Source organism: Topomyia yanbarensis, chromosome 2 (assembly GCF_030247195.1).
Source record: "Topomyia yanbarensis strain Yona2022 chromosome 2, ASM3024719v1, whole genome shotgun sequence".
Lineage (NCBI taxonomy): Eukaryota > Metazoa > Arthropoda > Insecta > Diptera > Culicidae > Topomyia > Topomyia yanbarensis.
In genome coordinates, this window is record NC_080671.1 from 164,275,074 (window position 1) to 164,297,714 (window position 22,641).

The following is a 22,641-nucleotide window of genomic DNA, read 5'->3' on the forward strand; positions in this document are numbered from 1 at the left end:
AGGAATTTGCGCATTAATGGCATAAAACCTAACATGACTTAAGTTTTTTTTTGTGTTTCGAATTCTTCTCGTCAGTACCTAGCACCAACTGGGAGTCTAGTTAGACGATGTAGCTAAACTAGCACCCAAATTAGCACTAGTTAGGCACAAAAAATTCCAAACAGTTCACAAAACCCATGTAAACGTCTAAGCCAACTGACTTGTCCCGAGTTAAGTCCCGGGAAGCAAATGCAGAAGCTCTGGTTTGCCGACGAGAAAGCGAAAACGAGCTCTTGTCTTTTGGCTAGGAAGCCAAACGCCTGGCATTATGCAATATTAAATCCCAGAAGGGAGAAAATAGGATTAAACCAATTTGCGCATTAAGGGCACAAAACCAAACTTAACCCTAGAACGTTGCACTGGGGTACAAATGTACCCCACGTCTTCTTTGCAGCCGTGTGAAGACGAAAATTCGGAATTTACTGACCTGAGACCCTAATCATAATTCAATTTAGACTTCCTAGTAAGAGTAGGAAAAGGTGGTATAGCCAGCTTGCTTATAGCCTTCGTGGAAGCAGGTGTCAAAATTGGCGTGGGATACATTTTGTGTGGTGTCTAATTTCCGCATAAGATAGTGTAGCAGCAACCCAATTATTAAGCCGCATGTACACTGTTTGGCGTCGACATAATTGAGTCGACACTCAGCGACATCCGCCGAGAAAGCAGCAAACCGCCATTATTCGCGGCTTTTGGATCCTTGACGCTGAAGAGGTAAGACGTGTAATCGGCGCACTGATTGATTCCTCATGGCGTAGAAAACCACACATTTGCACCCAGTGTACGGTTGCCGTTAGTGTTTCGTCAGGTTTCGTGCTGTCAGTAGAAATGTGATTCGTGACAATACCAGTTTAAATACTGGTTGTTTTACTACGTAAGTAACAATTAGTATCATAAAATCATTTTTAATCATTTATTTAAGTATTTTAATTTAACTTTGAAGTAGAAAAAAATCGTTCTCATTTTTGCTGGTTTTTATTGGTTTATGGTTTATTTTTGATAGTTTTTCAAAATAATGACTTGCACGTATAATTTAACTGCTGTAACAGTAACGTTACGTGTTACCAATGTATTACTGATCAGAAATATTTTTTTCATTTCAATTTCCACCCCATTTCGTGGTATTTTCCAAAACCCGATTTTTAAACTTCCACTTTTTCAAATAATTGCATTTTTTCAAAAATTTCGAAATTCCAATTTTTACCGTTTCTAGACCAGTCTTTCAACTTTGAAAATCATTTGATTTTTTAAAATCGGTTGAAAATTCGAAAAGTTATAGTAAATTTTGTAAAAAAAGTCAAAGCCACGATTTTTTAAATTTTTTTTTGTTCAATCCAATTTATGTATCATTGATTCAATAAATTCCGTACTTTCACTCACACAGCTGTTTTCGCAATTAAAAAACGAAGGAAATGATGTATTGCACATTTCTTTTGTTTGCATTTTTACCTGCAAAAATTGCGATCAAATACGTGGGGTACATTTGTACCACAGTACCACGTTCTAGGGTGGAAAACGCAAGTGCAATGCTCTAGGGTTAAATTTAGTTTTTTTTGTATTTAAAACTCGTCTCGTCAGTAACTAGCACCAACTGTGTGTCTAGTTAGACGATGTATCTAAACTAGTACCTAAATTAGCACTAGTTATGCACAAAAAGTTCCAAACAGTTCACACGACACAAGTGAACGTCTAAGCCAACTAACTTGTTTCGACTCTCGAGTGATGTCCCAGGAAGCAAATGCAGGTGTGGTTTGCTGACGAGAAAGCGAAAACGAACTCTGGATGAAATTTAGAATATACATAAGTGACATTGAGAACCACTCTGTGTTTACTTTCTCTTTCGATTATTATTACATAACTTTGCACTAATTTTGCAGTAGCAGTAAATATCGAAAACCGATGGTTTAAACACAGATATCTGTGGCTTAAAATACAATATTATGCAAGGAGTTGAGTACTAAATGTTGAAATAACCGAGTAATAATCAAAAGAGTAATGTCCCAAAGAGAATCTCTCATTGTTACTTACGTCCTATTCTAAATTTTCTCCAAAACTGTGGTCTTTTGGCTACCCACTGAGACGTCCAAAAAATTGTTTCAAAATCGTTCAACACGGGTCCAACGATGGGCGTTCGTTGAACGGTTATTTGGACGTTGTCCAAATTGGTCCAACGAACGTCCTTCATTGGACGATTTTGAAACCAACCGTTCTTAGAGGGTAGGGAGCCAAACGCCTGGCATTATGCAATATTAATTTCCAAAAGTGGGAAAATAGGATTAAGGGGATCTTCTAATCTCATGGTTTCAAAAAATCGATTTTTTTGTTTGTTTAATTTAAATCTATACGTATCTACGCCATAGAAATTATTTGGTGAAAATCATATTCCTTAGCATGTTTCTGGGAACCGAAAGGTATCCATATCCGGCCGTTTCTGAAATACGAAGCGCGGCGCACCACGATGGAAAAATTGTCCAAAGAAATCACCGGTCCATTCTTGACGGTTTATGTATGTATATGTGAGCGTCTGTGAATGGTTTCTTGTTTTTTTATGAGATTATCGTACGGAAGAAAGAATGGGTCGAACATGTTGAGAAGCTTATGGGAACGAGATTACGAAAACTGAAGAAAGAAAACAAAGGTATCGGTGGGAAAGTTGACGGACAAATCAATCGGCCAGCTAACAAAATTTTATGGGCTGGAGATTCGGAGAAACTCAAAATCTGTAGAACTGTAGAAATTAAAAAAATGAAATAATATAAATCCCTCTCGTCTAAACATAGCCAATGTGACTGTGATTAAAAACATATGAGTTTTCTGATTACAGATTACCCAATTCGCCACAACTTTACTTAAGCGAGACCCATGCAGTTTCAACATCAATGTCATCAATGAAGCTTCAAGCACAGAGAACAGACATCCATGATCGAACAAAAATATTTAAAAAACGTGTGTAAACATTTGAATTAATATACTAAAAACACTAGCGCCGCCACAGCAACCTATCCCAACTATCCGTCAAATCGATTCCGGAACCGGTTCGAAATCCTGGATGGATTCTGCATGAAATCTAGCTCAAAGAAAACAACCGATTCCGACTCTATCGGTTGACGCATTTGAGCTGGAATTCATGCTGGAAGTCCGAATCGGTTCCGGACTAGTTTGACTGGGTATAGGAATAACCGCTGTCAATTCTGTCGCACTCAGCCACAAAAAATCATGACGACAGTAGCGCACCTGGTTTAGATATCCAAACTACCTTCGAAACCGTTAGAGATTTTACACAAGTTGAATGCTGAAGATGGACGTCTGTTCTCTGTGCTTCAAGGTCGCGAGAGATTTTTCTTTTCGTCTTCAAAAGTAAATTTGAAAAAACAAAACATGTATCTTCAAAATAAAAAAGTTGCGAAATCCATTGAGTAGATGCTTTACAATTTATTCCCAAAAAGTCAATATTGATACGTTTTTGGAGTTCGTTAGCAAAATGAACGTCACCGACAGACCCCAGCTGTGGCTGCAATATACATCGCGGTTAGTAGAGTAACGCCAGCAAGTTCCAGCTGCAAAACCGACACTTTGCCGACTTTGGACTGTATTGCGTTGTCTTCATCATCATCATCAGAGGCGATCCACAACCTACGCCGACAGGAACACAACGTAGTGTGATGTATCTGCAATTATCGGTGAGATCGCTCTGACTATATTGTAACTTTCAAATTGTTATTAAATTTTTTCTATAGTGATTCATTACTTTTTATTTTCACTATCTGAGGTATATCCATTAGATTAGTTATATGCATTTAATACATATTTATTTATTTCAATATTTGGGCAGGGAGGATGCCACAGGGCATTATACGAACCGTGTCATTGATTAGGGTACGTGGATCGCTTGTCAAAAGATAATAATGTGTGAATTTACTTCCTAATTCTTCGGAATTATGTAGTTATCACAGGGAACAGACGTCCATCTTCTGCATTCAACTCGTGTAAAAATCCCTAACGTTTTCGAAGGTAGTTGGGATATCTCCACCAGATGTGCTACTGTCGTCATGTTTTTTACTGGCTGAGTTCCCTCTAAGAACGGTTGGTTTCAAAATCGTCCAATGAAGGACGTTCGTTGGACCAATTTGGACAATGTCCAAATAACCGTTCAACGAACGTCCATCGTTGGACCCGTATTGAACGATTTTGAAACAATTTTTTGGACGTCTCAGTGGGTTAGAAATAATTGACATCGGTTATACCCCTACCAGAGATGCCAGATTTGAAGATTTGTCTTCATTTTGAAGACATTTCAAATTCATTTTTTCAGTGTGCAATGAAGGACGTTTGTTGTTGCCGGAATACGAACTGGAACCAGCCAGAATTCTAGTTTATTTCCGGCTGAACTTTACTGGGAATGTGTTGAACGATTTCTCAGTGGGCGTTTTCTGATTACACCCACTGAGACGTCCAGAAAACTGTTTCAAAATCGTTCAACACGGGTCCAACGATGGACGTTCGTTGAACTGTTATTTGGACGTTGTCCAAATTGGTCCAACGAACGTCCTCCCAGTAAAGTTCAGCTGGAAATGAGCCGGAATTCCGGTTGGTTCCAGTTAGTATTCCGGCTCCAGTGACACAACCGATTCTAACTAGAATCGGTTGTGTCACTGGAGCCGGTGTACGGACTGGAACCAGCCGGAATTCCGGCTCATTTCCGGTTGAACTTTACTGGGCTTCATTGGACGATTTTGAAACCAACCGTTCCCTCTAAGAACGGTAGGTTTCAAAATCGTCCAATGAGGGACGTTCGTTGGACCAATTTGGACAACGTCCAAATAACCGTTCAACAAACGTCCATCGCTGGACCCTATAAACACTCATAGTAATAGACTCGCGGATATAAAAATCGCAAAACTGGCAACTAGAAAAACAAGCATGTTAAACTGGCATCACCCAAAAATGTGCAAGCTCGAACGTGCTCGACTGTATTCGATCATCTGTTTTTATCAAAATAATTTTTCAAGTGGCTCAATATATGAATCAAAAGAGAAGTTATATGTTTGGTACTGAGCAACAAGAAATTGAGAAAAGAAAGAAACAAATCCAATTTCTTCAGAAACACAAAGTTGATGAAAAAGAGCATAAGTAAAATGCTTTTTGTGTAGTTATATTGAACACAATAAATATCTTTCTAAATAACAATGTGAAATACTAATACGAACACGAAAAGTGAAGCCTACTGTGAATAACAAAATATATTTTTTTAACTAAAATCGCAATACTTGTTCTGCTTGTTTGCATTGAATTATGTCATGCTCGTTTGGCTCCGGATTTTGACAGTTCGTTTGGCTCGATAAAAGTACCTTCGCTGGTCTATTACTATGAGTGTCTATATTGGACCCGTGTTGAACGATTTTGAAACAATTTTTTGGACGTCTCAGTGGGTTCTTAGAGGGCAGCCGTGTTAAGGACGATTCAGACGGTATGGCAGCTTCCGTCAACGTGAACGGAATGTCAATATAAGCAAATACAAATATGTTAATATAAATATTTATATATTAATAAATTTGTATTTGATGTAAGTTACGTGTAGTTAAATGGAGGCATTCACAGACAACATCAACGGCACGGAACGTTTTGACGTACGGCACAAGAGAAAAGTATTAAGCGCGACTCAGACGATACATCAGCTTCCGTCAACGTCAACGGAACGTCACCGTTCCGTCAGGATAAGTTGAACACTTTTCTCTTGCGCCCTTTCACACGTGCCGTACGTCAAAACGTTCCATGCCGTTGATGTTGTGTGTGAATGCCTCCATTTAACTGAATGTAACTTATCCTGACGAAACGGTGACGTTCCGTTGACGTTGACGGAAGCTGATGTATCGTCTGAGTCGTCCTTTAAAAGGTTTTGAAACAATTTTTTGGGCTTCTCAGTGGGAACCGATTCTAATTAGAGCCGGTTAGTTGTATGCAATCTAAAATTCTCATACCTATTCAATGAACGACGAAATTCGGAGAATTCATCTTCGTCCTTTCCTTGCCTCTTTCGTCGCTAAATGCATGAAAAAATAAAACAATAAAGGCGATGCCCCTCCTCTCTCGATTCTACGAAAACGAGTAGCAGCAGCAGCGAATTTTGTTTTCCTATGACAATCCGAAATTTCAATTTCGTTTTGATGCATGCTCAGTAATTTGCGAATTTAATTCATTAAATGAAAATAATGCAATGTGTATTTAATAATGCAAATAGAACATAGTTAAAATGAGAAATATGCGCACCGATCAGGCTTCCGTCTTACAATACCATCATTAGCTCGCAAATCTACAGAATCGAGCATCGACAAATAAATATCATTACTAGTGTACTTTCGTTTCCCCAGCAGTAAGCTCAATATCGAAGTTACCAATAGGTTTGTTCCAGTACCAGGAGAAACTGGAAGTACTCCGGAGCAAACAGGGAGAAAATCGTTCCTGTATTATCTTCTTTTCTTTTTCATCTTCTGGTAGCAAATCGGAGTGAAAAGGAGCAAGTATTTTTTGCTCCGGAGCAACAGGGAGTGACTTCCGTGTACTGGAACAAACCTAATATCTTTCTGAATCTCAAAGCGAAAACGAGCGTGCGGAGGGAACAATGAAAACCCTCTGCTACATGCTTGCTTTGTCCCAGCCCGTTGTCTCATTTTCGATTTCGCAAAGTACTAGTGGTATGGAAAGAAGCTTCGTTCTTTCGTCAGTTTCGCCTGATTTTGGCAAATGAAAAAAACATTTTGCGACTCTGGTTGTATGTGATACCGAAATCGTAGCATATTTTATTGGGTTTGACCGATTTAATTGATCCTCTGTACCACAGTAACATTTATCCGGAAATGAGCCGGAATTCTGGCTGGTTCTAGCTGGTACCCTCTAAGAACGGTTGGTTTCAAAATCGTCCAATGAAGGACGTTCGTTGGACCAATTTGGGCATCGTCCAAATAACCGTTCAACGAACGTCCATCGTTGGACCCATGTTGAACGATTTTGAAACAATTTTTTGGACGTCTCAGTGGGTAGTCTGGCTTCAGTAACACAACCGTCGGTTGTGTTACTGCGGAACCAACATGCGAGCTAGAACTAGCCAGCATTCTGACTCATTTTCCTGCTAAACTCAACTGGGACGTTTATTCACCACTTCATAGGTGCGCATGTGTGAGTATTCGTGACATTTGGCAAACTTTCGACTGAATTCACCTCCGAGTAATCTTCATCTCGCTTTCTCTCGCAGCTCGCAGTCTTGAAAGTTCCGTCGAAGTTCTTGCTGGAGTATTTCGTTTGCAGTGTGATATTTCTGCTAATCCAGTGAAAAATAATAATAGTGTTCCTTTTAAACGTTTTATAACACCAAAAAGTTTTCTAAAAGTAAGTAACTAGTAAATGTGTCGAAGTAACAGGAAAAGTGCAATCGATTCTAGTTGGATTTCAGAAAATATTCGTTTTCTTTAATTCTTCATTCAACTCTTTAGTATTTTTCTGCCATTTTATGAACAGGATTCATTCATAAAAAGTAGGTATGTAAAAGGAATTGATCGAAGGTTTTTTTTCTTGCGGAATATTTTCCAGTAAAAAGAAATGCGTCTTTGAAACTAGGTTACATAACCGATCAATAATACATTCTTTGATCAGCAAAATAATATTAAAGCCGGGTTACGATACTAGTTATTTGCGGAAAATCCCAAATATACGCTTAAAAGTTCATACTACTAAAGTAATTGGTTTGTGTGCTACCTCGGTTTAACCGTAACTTCCGCATAAGTGACAACGAAGAACTAGATACAAATTTTTTGCGAGAAAAAAATCAATATGGCTGCGAACCTAATTGCACACGAATTCTAACCCACCATCCCGTCATATGGCAAAGGAAAGAAGGAATAGATCAAAAAGTTTTTCCTTGCAGAATATTATCTAATAACGGGAATGTTTCATCTTCACTGCTATTTACCGGTTCTCACTGCCATGCGGCTCAATTTTTAGTATCGTGTTAAACGAACTAGTCTCCTTAGGAGACTCCTACCTGGCAGCACATATATCAGGTGAATTATTTTTATGATTTCTATAGATAGGAAGATCTTATGCAATTTGACTAGGCAATTAACTAAATAGCTATATATCTACCTGTATCATACCTGAATGATGAACATATCCAAAATCTTGTGAAATTGTTAGGTGAATGATCGATTTGCCGGCATTTGAGAGCTCGTTATCAACCAACTTGACGGCAATGTGACTATCGTGTGGTATGAGTTTGGTAGTGTTCGTAGATCCGAAATTGCGTGAGAAGTTACGTCATCAGCAGCCATGAGTGCGAGATATGCTTTTTTAGTCACTTTAACACATGACTTTCGCGAAGCGTGAGGTGACGCACATTGGCCAATTTTAATTTACTGATCAGACGTTTATTGGTAGAACTTATGTTCTACCATTTTCCAGCAGTAAAGTTCTGCTGAAAAATGACCGGAATTTTTGCTGGCTCTTGTTGGTATCCGACTCCAGTCGCAAAAACGATTTGGCTGGACTTACTGCGTTCGAGTGGTAGGGGAAGATGGGGTAAAACGCACCCCCTAAGGAAATATGATCATAACTAAGCTATAGAACATTAATTGGGAGAATTTAATGATATTCGTTAGCCAACATTTTCCTCTGTAATCAAAATCATAACGCTTTGAAAAATATTCGAAAGCATGAAAATAATTCAATTCAAAATCATTAAAAATCACCTTTTGAAAAATAATCGGGGCAAAACGCACCTGTGCGGGGACAAAATGCACCACAACAACGGGGCATAATGCACTACGACAATGGGGTAGAATGCACCGCAACAACGGAGCATAATGCTCGGCGAACAAGCAAGTAGTTTTGTTTTCTGACGAGATTTCACAAAAGTGTGCCATTAAATAGCCTTAGGTTATGCAAATGGTAGGTTTTCCGAACGATTTTTCTGCTTTCGATTAAAATTCAGCAAAATCAGAGAAGAGGGCATTTTGCCCCCGACGGAGCAGAGATATAAATTTAGCAAAAAGTGAATTATTTAGTAGATTTTTCATATATAGTGCGACAGAATATTGCACAACGGTATAAATAGAACTGGAATGCTCAAATATAATAGTTGAACAGTCTTTATAAGAGCGGAAAATCCTTGTTGCACGAGCCACAATAATTACATGAGAAGAGAACGTTATAGTTTTTTATTTATTTCTCGAGCTGCTATTGATGTACGGTTATCAAATTTTGACAGTGTTTTCAGCTGTTTTCGATATAAGCAAGGGGTGCATTTTGCCTCGGGGTGCGTTTTACCCCATCTTCCCCTATTACTGACAGCGCACAAATCGACTGATTAATTTGTGGGATCCCATAGAGTGAGTAACATGCAGGATGAAAAATTGTATTGATATTTGTCCAATACCCCGAACAATGATCAGATATTAGTCAGGAATCACACGATCACAGTATTTGAGTTAACTACGGTGTTTATTCGCTGAGATATACGATCATCTAGTATTTCGACTACGACGTATACTGCCCATAACAGCATAAGAGTCCCATGTTGAAAAACAGCAAGCCGAGAAAAACGCTGTTCAAGATTGTCCCATCCATTGAGCCAAATGGATGGGACAACCATGTTTCGGTATTTTTTTTTTTTATATTTTCTGAACAAACCCGGTAATCTTATTTGTGCAGTGTGATTAAGTGGTGATACAGAATACAATCCAACGGATAACTCATTTTCGACAAAAATCCACATGGGACTCTTATGCGTTTATGGGCAGTATAGTCTTCTTCAGTGTTCATACCATTCTAAGAATATCCCATTTCTGCAGCGTTTTTGTACAGAAAACAGGTAAAATGGGGATCAGTAGGTACCTAGACAAGTGAAGCTGTTGTTTTTTGCATGCAAGTAATGTTTTGTAGAACCAAACCCTCATCCAACATTACAGATTCTCTAAAACTTTGTTGTCAATCGTTTTTCTCAGAACTTGCTGAGGGACAATCAAAATTACTAAACCATGGACTTAATTATGCGATAGCATCAAAACAGAACTTCGAACAAATACTCATTGACATCGTGACAGGACTATGAAGTTGCAACGTCACTATTTCAGAAATTAGGACGCCAGATCTACAATAGCGGAAGTGATCAAAGAAAACTGTAATGCTCCTTTGTGGAATCCGAACTATTCTTTTTTCTTATTCTTACCAAGAGTTTGTATCCAGTAAAGATATAGGCCTATACGAAGCCGGATCGCCCGGTAACTTCTCCGGCTTTTGGCAGCAACACCAGTTTCTGTACCATCTACTTTTCGGTGATATTACCTTCATTCAGACACTTCTGCAGTACCATCCTGAATATGTTCGGGTTATGCCAGAATCGCAGCTTTCAGCACCACGTTTAGTATTCCATACGGACCGGGAGTTTTCAGTCGCTTCGATGCTTCTACGAGCTGATCGTTGGTCACTTACCGATCGTCTTTGGTTGCTCCTTCTTCTTCGCCGTACGGTGTCAGTGGCCAGGTGGTTGTATCGTACTTCGGGTAGAGACCCTCGACGATTGTCTTCAACTTACCCAGGGACATTTCGGCTGGTGTTGTCCGGCCCTTCATTTTCACTATCACGGTTAGGTACGGTTCCCCCTGGGATCGGTGTCTACTTTTCGGCACAGCTCCTTGTGGTAATCTGATTTGCCAGGCTTGACCTTCCGTTTTAAAGCGGCCCTAGGTACCCGAAACGCTGCCTTGTGCTCCTCTCTATCTGGCCCCGATATGCTCTCTGAGCCCGCCTTCTGGTTCCAAGATAAGCAACGCATAGTGTACTGAGCGTCTCGTTCCACCAGTAAGCTGGACGCCATCTATTGCGTTGCTCCAGGTCTCGCGGAATTGTAGTGTCAAGCCGCGTTACAAACCTCGTTATTGGAACGGCCGAATCCACGTTCTTGGCCTAGCCGAAGTGACTCAATGAAGAGGTCTTTGCTGAATGCTTTCGTCTTCCACTTTCGCTCGCCGGTCATTTTTCTCCGTGCTGCACAAAATCACTGTCTTCGGGCTTAAGGCTTTAACTTCTGCCTCTTCGCCATTTGTTCATAATCTCATGCATAGTCGAGCTGTTAATCGCGGGTTCCTCCTTCAATTCGAAGAGCATCTCACCCTTTTGGGTTCTTCCGGCTGTTAACACGTTTCCACCCAAATCTCTCAACTTAGGATCCTCTCTGACCTTCTTGAGGAGCGCTCCATACGTCAATGTGGTTTGAACGTTGGTGCTGAATCTATGATGATTCTGAGCTGCTTGACGTGAGTGTCTTGGAGTGCTCGAGTCGAACAAATGGTAGATGATTTGGACCGGATTACGTTTCCGCGCGAACGCTCAGGTTTAAAACCGTTCATGGGTAAAAGAAAGGCAGGGTCTTTGCAATTTTATATTAACGTCATTCAAATATAGACATAATTAACTTGCCGAAAAGTAGCGCTACTGTAGCTATTCAGACGACAACGGACAATATTGATTAGTGCAGATTTTTCGGTATGCAATCGTAGAAATCCATCACTTCCCTCCTGGTACCATGTTGTAAAAGTCGCGATTTGAGCCGGATATCTTACAGGACGCCATTTATTATTATTACTTAGGAAATCACTCGACACGTAGATACCTCCTTTGTATATGACTTACCTCCACGAGAATCTGATCCACAATGACGCTGACAAAGGACTATCGTGGCGGATGTTGCAGCAGTGCCAGCACAACTAGGCATTATTGGCGGTGTAGGACACTGTTGAGTAAGAGACTGAGGGGTACGAAACTGAGGTAAATCTACACCTCACACATGTCAAGCCTGGTATGCTGAAATTACCCCGAATAAAAATATATTAGACGGGCCGGCGATCGAGCTGACAGATGAAACGGAGGGAAGATGTGGCTCAGGCTGGAATCACGAATTCTATCGACAGAGAAATACGACGCACATGTAGAGGTGTGCGCTGCGCCACGCCGATGATTGCAGGTAAAAATAGTAAGCAAGTCGGCACGCCGCCGGTTTGTAGATGAAATCGACGGCGCACACCTCTACGCACAGGAACAGATTGCGATCAACAAGTTTCAACGTAGCAACGTTTTGAGTCCTTTCATCACTCCCCAACGCACTGAATCGTTACGACTGGCGGTCACTGACTACTTTGGCGGAAGATTCGGGGCATTCTACAATAGCTGCCTTTCGCCCCAGAATGCATCGATCGTCGTCGGCGAGAGAAAGGTTTGACAATTGGTCACGAGATGTTGGAGCAACAGGCAAATTACTGGGAGCGGATATCTCATCAGCGCCTGAAGCCAGACGATGAACTAGAACAGTGGTGTTCAACCTTTTTCGTTCAACGTACCCCTTGCCGAATATTGATCCCCATGATGCACCTCTTTCTAAGAATTGCTCACCATCATTACCCTGTCAGAAAAAAGAGTTTTCAATTGGATATAAGCATAGTTTGCCAATTAAAAACTTGTTCCTGAATACTCTCAGTAAGCAAGAATATAAAGACAACTATCCGACGGGAATGTTAGGATCAAAGTTAAACCACAGAGAACAGACATATAAGCTAGAACAAAGTTTCCCGAAAAACCTGTGTAAACATTTAAATAAAAATACGTTGAAAATCACCATCGCATACAGGTTCGCATGCGTGAGTCACCATTGTATCCAAGTTGGCATACAAGCCCCGTATAGCGATTGCTATCTGATCGATGCGCCGACTAGTGCAAGTTGCTACTTGCTGTTGTCATTTCAAAGCGACAGTTTAATTTCTTACACAAGTTGAAAACTTTACTTGTATGTCAGCTCTCAGTGGTTAAGGGGGTCCTCTACTCTTACGGTTTCAAAAAATCGATTTTTTGTTGCTGTTTAATTTCAATATATATGTAACTGAGAATACCACAGAAAGCACTTGGTGAAAATCATATTCCTTGGTATGTTTCTGGGAACCGAAAGGTACCCATCTCCGGCTGTTTCTGAGATACTAAGCGCGGCGCACCACGATAGCGCCTGTCTATGGAAAAACCATTTAAAGAATTCACTGGTTCATTCTTGACTTTTTATTTGTGAGTGTCTGTGAACGATTTCTTGTTTTTTTTTCATTCATGTGGGGTTCTCGTCTGAGTTCAGTATTCAATCGGATTTCGTGCAGGTCGCACCTCAGTCGTTTTAAGTGGTAACGTCACTGTATCGGAGTCTTTCGATTAAAATTGGATAGAAAGGGTAGGCAAACAAAGGGCTATTCTCGTGTCGCTGGCCGCATTAAAAAGAGAAAAAATAGTAGCCCTTTATTGGCGAAGTACGATACCGAATTTGCAAGTGCGTTGGCGCGAAAATTAAGCTGTAGGCGATTGTTAGGAGCAGCGATTTCTGCGGCTTTTTCTTATTGCTTCTTTGAGTTTTATTCCGTCTTCAGTGCTATTTCGGAAAAGGTTGTTTGCAAAACGTGCCAAGGAAAAGTGGAATTTCTTAGAAGTGACAATCGTGGGGCGGGATTTATCCTTATCATGCGCTGCGCCAAATGTAGAGAAAAATCTGTACCGCGCTATCCTAAAATTAATGGCGCTTACGAAGTGAACCGACGGTTGCCGAAAATTTGACTGTTTCGGGAGATGGTACCTGGAAGAAGCGAGGCTTCTCTTCCTTATTCGGCGTCGCTACACTTATTGGGGGTTTCAGTGGGAAGTTCGTGGACACGGTGGTAAAGTCAAGCTTTTGTCAAACGTGTATCATAAAAAAATCTATAGACGTGAACGCCGAAGAATTCGCGGAATGGCCATAAGAACGATTGTACCATTAATCATTCAGGCAGTGCTGGGAAGATGGAAATCGATGCCATCGTAAAAATGTTCCTAAAATCATTTGAAAAGCTTGGTGTGAAATACGTACAATATATGGGTGACGGCGACAGCAAGACGTTCAAAGGATTCAAAACCATTTGGGGACGAGATAATCGTACGGAAGAAAGAATGCATCGGGCATGTGGAGAAGCGTATGGGAACGAGTTTACGAAAACTGAAGAAAGGTATCGGTGGAAAGGGAAAGTTGACGGACAAATTGATCGACGAGCTAACAAAATTTTATGGGCTGGCGATTCGGAGAAACTCAAATTCTGTAGAACATATGCGAAATGCAATCAGGGCTTCCCTCGAACACTGCTCGTCATCGAACGAAAATCCCCAACACTCAAAGTGTCCATCCGGCGAGGACAGTTGGTGCAAGTGGCGTCAGTCCGAAGCAAAAGGAACTTTAGAATCTCTCGAACATGTCATGATCCCCATCGCTCCTTCCATCGTAGAATTATGGAAACCCATCTACGAGAGTCTATCATCTAATGATTTATTAGAAAGATGCTTAGGAGCTCGCACCCAAAACAACAATGAGTCTCTGAATAGTGGAATCTGGACCTTAGCGCTAAAACACTTGCATTCTGGCAGGCAGGTGGTCAATGTTGCGACTTATTTGGCAGTCAGCATCTTCAACCAAGGATTTTCATCGATATTACAAGCTATGGAGGTGATGGGAATTACCTTGGCCTAATAGGCCAAAAAATACCGTAAATATTGGAAATTTTCACTAATCGTTACATAACTTTTACAAATTATAAAATAAAAGAAATCCCTCTGGTCTAAACATAGCCAACGTGACTATGATTATAAAAAATATGAGTTTTGCCTTTCTCAATAGAAAGGTATTGCAATTGCTCTGAAAACCGACTTTTTAACGGAGGCCCGGAGGGCCGAGTGACATATACCATTCGATTCAGTTCGTCGAGTTCGGCAAATGTCTGTGTGTGTATGTATGTGTGTGTGTATGTGCGTCTGTGTGTGTGTACGCGAACACAATCTCACTCACTTTTCTCAGAGATGGATGAACCGATTTTTAAAAACTTAGTTCCAAATGAAAGGTGCAACGTTCCCATAGGCTGCTATTGAATTTCTAATGGATCCGACCTCCGGTTCCGGAATTACAGGGTCATGAGTACGAACAAAATGTCGATTTTAATAAATTCTGCAATGAATGTATAAAGGTGAAATTTTTTTCCAAAATATGACCACAACTGCTTCGATTTGTAGTATTAGGTCACTAACATCCATTCAAAGTCTATTTGGCCACATTGGCCACCATCATCGGTTCCGGAAGCCCCGGCGGAAGTATCTAAATTCAGAATAACAGTCACATCGGTTTCTCGGAGATGGCTAGACCGATTCGACTAAACTTGGTCTCAAATGAAAGGTATTGCGTCCCCGTAAATGGCTATTTAATTTCATCCCGATCCGACTTCCGGTTCCGGAGTTACGGGTTGTGGCGTGCGATCACATAGCAAATTGTGATGCAAACCGATACTCCGATGAAAGCAAAAAAGGTAAAAATTTCGCTAAAATGTCTCTCAAACAACTTAAATTTGCTGTTCTAGGTCACCGACGGCCAACCAAACTTTCGTTGACTACATTGACCACCATAGACGGTTCCGGAAGTGCCCGGGAAAAGCGGCCATCTTTCAAAATTTACGAACTCACATCAGTTTCCCGAAAATGGTTGGGCCGATTTTCACAAACTTAGTCCCAAATGATAGCTATAATATCCCCACAGATGTCTATAAAATTTCGTACGGATCGCTTATATGGGTCCGGAAATATAGACTAAATCGTCCGGTCACATATGAAATTCCCATATAAGTCGGAACTCTAATTTTTTTTTTTTCAAAGGGGGGACCCCATTAAATTTCAGAAATCGAATTCGTATTTTTGATGCCAAACATCTTTAAAATGCATGAAACGTCGAGATTTTGTTATCTCGAAATTTTTTTTTTTATAAAGATCGACTTTTTGGGACTTTGCCGATTTCGCACCTTTTTGCCTTTCTCAATAAAAAGGTATTGCAATTACTCTGAAAACCGACTTTTTAACTGAGGCCCGGAGGGCCGAGTGACATATACCATTCGATTCAGTTCGTCGAGTTCGGCAAATGTCTGTGTGTGTGTGTTTTTTTTTGCAATGGAGAAGACCTTTATGTCCTAGCCTACACGTGCTATTGGTAGGGTCCAATCTACCGCACGGGGTGCACTGGGGGCGTGTCGGACTCAAATGGTGACCAGCCATTAATACCGACTAAACTCCACTGGGCTCCGCCATCATTCCTCCCAGGAACTACCTCTCGGTATTACTTCTGGGGGGATGGCTGTACTAAATGTACTCATTCACTCTCACTCACGCGTTCATACATCCTGTATGAGGCTTACTTGGGTGCTCTCTCAATCGCACTTTGATTCACTCTCAAACACTCCCACATGAGGCTGACTTTTGTGCTCACCTTTTACGTTCCATGCGAGGCTGACTTGTGTGCTCACCTTACTCGTTCCTTGCTAGGCTTACTTTTGTGCTCGCCCCACCCATACCATGTGAGGCTGACTTGGGTGCTCACCCTATCACCTGATTCACTCTCAATCGTGCCACTCTATTGTACCTTTGTCACTCCTTCTGGCATCCCATGTGGGACATTTTTCTTAGGCCCCACTTCTGACATACCATGCGAGGCTGACTTTTGTGCTCACCTTTTTCATTCCTTGCTAGGCTGACTTTTGTGCTAGCCTCTACCAACCTGTGAGGCTGACTTTTATGCTCACCCTTAACATGCAGTGTGAGACTGACTTGGATGCTCACCCTTTCACTCCTCTGCCACGCCATGAGGCATCGATAGCTTAGTTCCAACATACTACGCTACGACCCTCCCGTCTTGGCATGAGGCAGTCCACTTATACGCCTATACACTCACTCTTCTGTCTTGCTTCGGGGTGGCTGGGTTTACCCCTTACGCGGTTGCCATTCGCTGCGCCAACCTACCTCGGAATAGTGTGTGTGTATGTATGTATGTGTGTGTGTATGTGCGTATGTGTGTGTATGTGACCAAAAATGTCACTCATTTTTCTCAGAGATGGCTGAACCGATTTTGACAAGCTTAGTCTCAAATGAAAGGTGCAACGTTCCCATAGGCTGCTATTGAATTTCTAATGGATCCGACTTCCGGTTCCGGAATTACAGGGTCATGAGTACGAACAAAATGTCGATTTTAATAAATTCTGCAATGAATGTATAAAGGTGAAAAATTTTCCAAAATATGACCACAACTGCTTCGATTTGTAGTATTAGGTCACTAACATCCATTCAAAGTCTATTTGGCCACATTGGCCACCATCATCGGTTCCGGAAGCCCCGGCGGAAGTATCTAAATTCAGAATAACAGTCACATCGGTTTCTCGGAGATGGCTAGACCGATTCGACTAAACTTGGTCTCAAATGAAAGGTATTACGTCCCCGTAAATGGCTATTTAATTTCATCCCGATCCGACTTCCGGTTCCGGAGTTACAGGTTGTGGCGTGCGATCACATAGCAAATTGTGATTCAAACCGATACTCCGATGAAAGCAAAAAAGGTAAAAATTTCGCTAAAATGTCTCTCAAACAACTTAAATTTGCTGTTCTAGGTCACCGACGGCCAACCAAACTTTCGTTGACTACATTGACCACCATAGACGGTTCCGGAAGCGCCCGGGAAAAGCGGCCATCTTTCAAAATTTACGAACTCACATCAGTTTCCCGAAAATGGTTGGGCCGATTTTCACAAACTTAGTCCCAAATGATAGCTATAATATCCCCACAGATGTCTATAAAATTTCGTACGGATCGCTTATATGGGTCCGGAAATATAGACTAAATCGTCCGGTCACATATGAAATTCCCATATAAGTCGGAACTCTAATTTTTTTTCAAAGGGGGGACCCCATTAAATTTCAGAAAACGAATTCGTATTTTTGATGCCAAACATCTTTAAAATGCATGAAACGTCGAGATTTTATGTTATCTCGAAAAATTTTTTTTTATAAAAATCGACTTTTTGGGACTGCCGATTTCGCACCTTTTTTCAGTTCAATATTACCATGGCTGTTTTTTCTTTTTCAAAATTTTCGAACTCGAATAATGATTTATTTTCTTGTATATAGTTGTCATGTGTTGTATAATAATAAAATGTAATATATGCATTTAAAAGTTTTTAATGAATATAAACAACGCACACATTCTCGTGATTCATGATTGAGAAAGGCACAATTGCACCGCTAGGTGGATTAAAATAGGTTTTTCAGTTCAATATTACCGTGGCTGTTTTGTCTTTTTCAAAATTTTAGATCTCGAATAATGATTTTTTTTCCTGTATATAGTTGTCATGTGATGTACAATAATAAAATGTAGGCACAATTGCACCGCTAGGTGGATTAAAATAGGTTTTTTGATTACAGATTACCCAATTTGCCAAAACTTTACTTAAACGGAATTCATGCTGTTTCAACATCAATGTCATTGAATTTTCAAGGTCGCGAGAGATTTTTCTTTTCGTCTTCAAATGTGAATGTAACGCTTTCTTATATTTTTGGCATTTGAAGCCTCCCGTGATGTGGTCATCAGCACAGCTCTGCTTTGCGCACACTATACGCTTCGATCCCCGCATTTTCAGCATAGATCAGATATGTCCGTGCCAGCTTCTGCGTCTGAATCTTATGCGTATAAGTATTCCTGCAGTGCAATAACTTTCAGATTTGCCTGTACGCCGTTTTTGTGTAAGTTATTGTTGTGGTTCCTAAACTGGTTTGAAATAATGATTCGGTGATACTTCGTATGTTATAATAGTCCTTGAAATGCTAATTTTTGGTAACATGGCACAACTGGCTGTTTCATGTATACTAGTTGATTTTTGCAAAATTTTCCTAGAAAATCACAATTCTTACAAACTGTTATGACCCGTTGAATGTGTACACCTTCTGTGTGCACCAGTGCGTTAGCGTTAGCGCCATCAGAATGAATATATCTTGAGCGTTTTTTCAAAACGTCATATCTGCAATGAGTTACTCTCTTTGCTTACTTTCTCTTCTGTTAATAATTCGGTCATTTTAACATTTATCCCTCAACTCTTTGCATAATATGCTAGTTAAAACCACCGTCTTTCGATCTGTACTGTAAAATAAGTGAAGTGTTATAGTGACACCGTAAAAATCGAAAGAGAAAGTAAATAGAGTAACTCATTGCAGATATGACGTTTTGAAAAACGTTCAAGATATTGATATATCAATAAAACTAGCTCACTGTCAGCACTCCCTTTTGTAGTTTACCACTCAACAGCAACGCGTGTGTTAATTTAGGAACGCTAAAGAAAATCTTACACATTTAATACAAATGTTTTAGAAATGTAAGCTAAATCTAAATGTATTGTTAAACACTTCATACACCGCGTGTATGTTTCTACCACGATTGCTGCACGATGTACGTGTATCATAAATAACGCAGAAATGCTAATTTAATCCGAGCAAAACATAAAACAACCTAATTAAACAAAAATCCAAACACAGACTGAGTGTGAAACCACGTATGAAAAGACTCAGCATACGAAAATAGTCATGCTAATATAAAACAACCATACAAACTGGCATCGCTACGTCAAACAAGCATATAGAGATGAGAAGTTTTGGATGTCGAATGTGGAATGCTAAGTAAAAATCTCAAAGGTTGTACTGTTAAATCTTTTGGCATTCTTCCAATTATTTTAACCTGAAAATTGAGTTTTTTTTGCACTAAAGCACCATTATTTGAATATTTTTGCGAAGGAATAGAAGAACCGGTGTTAAAGCAAAAATATATTTGAAAGCTCAAACTAAAGCGCATCAAACCAAGTTCAACGTCACGAGGAAGCTATTCTTGGTTAAGTTGTAATCTAGTATTTGTTTACCATCTTGACTGCACAAGCCAGTATTTTTAGAATTCGGCTTGGGAATGCATTTGACGCGTTGTTAACACAAAGCAATACTTTTATTGAGTGAAATGTAATTCTCTAGGCGATATAGTATTAGATTGTAACGGCCTCATGCTTATTGTTTACTATTAGGTACTATTTTATGCTTGACTGCTGTCGATAAGAATAAACTGTTTCCGCGAGCAACTATTCTTGACCTGATGTAAAGCAAATCGTTCAAGTGATTGTCAGGGACATTGTATATTGCCGGTATTCCTATTATTCGTTTGATTCAGTTTCAGTATGATTAACTATTGGATTCAACGATATGTTTCTTCCTCAGATGGCTCCACCAGCATACTCAGATCTTGGAAAACAGGCTCGCGATGTTTTCAACAAGGGTTACCACTTTGGCCTGTGGAAGTTGGATGTTAAGACCAAGACCAGCTCTGGAGTAGAGTTCAATACCAGTGGTCACTCGAACCAGGACAATGGCAAAGTATTCGGTTCTCTTGAGACCAAATACAAGGTCAAGGAGTACGGTTTGAACTTTTCTGAGAAGTGGAATACTGACAACACGCTTACCTCGGAGGTATCCATTGAAAATCAACTGGTCAATGGACTGAAACTGTCGTTCGATGGTTCATTTGCACCGCAAACCGGGTACGATAGCGTCAAGCTGGGCTATAGCGTTAATTACAAGTTTCGACGCAAGGATGCTAATGTTCTCACTTTGTCCTACAGAAGTAAAACCGGACGATTCAAGACTGCCTACTCGCACGATAAAGTTCGCGTTGATGCCGATGTGAACGTCGATCTCGCTGGTCCGCTGGTAAACGCATCCGGTGTGTTCGGTTACCAGGGCTGGCTTGCCGGCTACCAGGTTGCATTTGACTCGCAGAAATCCAAGGTTACCGCCAATAACTTTGCCCTTGGCTACTCCACCGGCGACTTCATTCTGCACACGAATGTGTAAGTAGCATTCCTTTATCTAAAGTTTATCTATGCTTTAAATATTATATGGGTTATACGATTTACTGCTGATTTTTTCTGGTAAACAATGGACCTTAACAATTTATTATTTATTAGCATTTTTTGATAAGATAACTAATGTTAAAATGTTTCAGTTGTAATAAATAACTAAAAAGCTTATCTTTTCACATGACTTAATATTAGTACTTCTGATCGTCCTACTTATTTGAACAACGGTTAGAGCAGCACAATAACTCAAATGATAGGTTACAGGGCACTTGATCCGGACGTTTGCTTTATTTAAACTCGAGTATACCATATCCTACTTTTAGAAAAAAGGACGCTCAATGCAGTGTTATTCTGACTCATGGGATGAAAGGGAACACAATCACCTTATAATCTTGTTTCAATTATTCCATCCTCAGCAACGACGGCCGTGAATTTGGCGGTCTGATCTACCAGCGATGCAATGATCGCCTGGAGACCGGTGTACAGCTGTCGTGGGCCACTGGCTCAAATGCGACCCGATTCGGTCTTGCTGCGAAGTACGATCTGGACAAGGACGCAAGTGTCCGCGCTAAGGTCAACAATCAGAGTCAGATTGGTCTTGGTTATCAGCAGAAGCTGCGTGACGGTAAGTTATTTTTGAGCTGAATAAATACCTGTGAAGAAATGTTCGTCATTATTTTATTTGCTGCAGGTATCACTTTGACACTGTCCACGATGATCGACGGCAAGAGCTTCAATACTGGCGGACACAAGATCGGTGTCGCTCTGGAACTGGAAGCCTAAGCTGGAGTAAAAATCGTGTTCGTTTTTTAACAAACCAGATTCAAATCCAATAACTATTAAAAGCATAAACTAACAAAGAAGAGAATACCACGTATAGTAAAAACATTCGCGACATGTTGAAAGACAGTGTTAGTCTTGGAAATGTATCCCTCTCGCGGGGCATATTCTTCGATTATTGGAGTGTGCTACCAAAGCACAGCTATTAAGCCGCCAGAAACCATATAAGAGGAAAAATCGTAAAAAATCAAATAAAGATGGCAAAATCTGTAAACTATCAATGTTTAACATTTATTAATTCGATGAGAAAAGTGTAGCAAATCTGTTGACACGCGTTTAACAGTTGACCGCTGGACCTACATATATTTTAATAATGACACAAAACGAATACCTACACCATCATCAACACGGTTAGAAGAATGCGACACTTTTTATTTGTGGAATAACCCCCCATATTGCGGACCCCCTTAGCAATTACCGCTACCCTGCGAACTAGTAGTTAAACTTTAGTAAAAACGTAAACAATGCCGAAAATACTACAAAAGATAAGCCGTGTACAATTGAGTAATAAGGTGGGATTAGAGCGAAGCAAATAAGTGCAGTGCACGGTCGCCAGCTTGATATGCACTGTGAATTAATGGGAAATCTGTGCAACTAACACAAAGCTTTGAAGGATGATATAAAGAAAAGAATAAAATAAAGTTCAACAACTGATTCCACGCTCAACAATCTGTTTGTGTTTGATTTGCTTGCTGCTACTGTAATTTTTGTTGTAATTTAGCTTTATGCGTTTTTTCTACTATGTACAGTTATCTCTGAGTAACGTGCCAAACGTTACTAACACAGACTTTTCGTAAAGAATGTAGATGAGGTTGAGAGCAATTCTGCAATTGAAGCATTAATACCTTTTTGCCTGTACGCCGCGAAACGAAACGGGTCGAGTACGTAAAACTTAAAGATATGACTCAATTCAAAAGGCGAAACTGGACACAATTAGCACATATTTCAAAATTGTTGGTAATTTTGATCTAGATCAA

At 40.3% G+C, this 22,641-nt stretch overlaps 1 protein-coding gene across 1 annotated transcript; it reads left to right on the forward strand.

The window, feature by feature from the left end:
- The first annotated feature begins 7,259 nt into the window (after nt 1–7,259).
- On the forward strand, nt 7,260–22,333 carry LOC131681985 (voltage-dependent anion-selective channel-like). The gene is made up of 5 exons (XM_058963110.1): nt 7,260–7,419; nt 20,187–20,506; nt 20,588–20,815; nt 21,241–21,449; nt 21,516–22,333. Exons 2-5 carry the CDS (start codon nt 20,187–20,189, stop codon nt 21,605–21,607), a joined length of 849 nt encoding a protein of 282 aa, XP_058819093.1. The 5' UTR covers nt 7,260–7,419; the 3' UTR covers nt 21,608–22,333.
- The last annotated feature ends 308 nt before the right edge of the window (nt 22,334–22,641 follow it).

Excerpts from the sequence above, each read along its gene's own strand:
- LOC131681985 (XM_058963110.1), top strand. The coding sequence starts at position 20,187 with ATGGCTCCACCAGCATACTCAGATCTTGGAAAACAGGCTCGCGATGTT. Across the intron at positions 20,507-20,587 it reads TCATTTGCACCGCAAACCGG|AAGTAAAACCGGACGATTCA; the intron begins GTACGATAGCGT and ends TTTGTCCTACAG. Across the intron at positions 21,450-21,515 it reads TCAGCAGAAGCTGCGTGACG|GTATCACTTTGACACTGTCC; the intron begins GTAAGTTATTTT and ends TATTTGCTGCAG.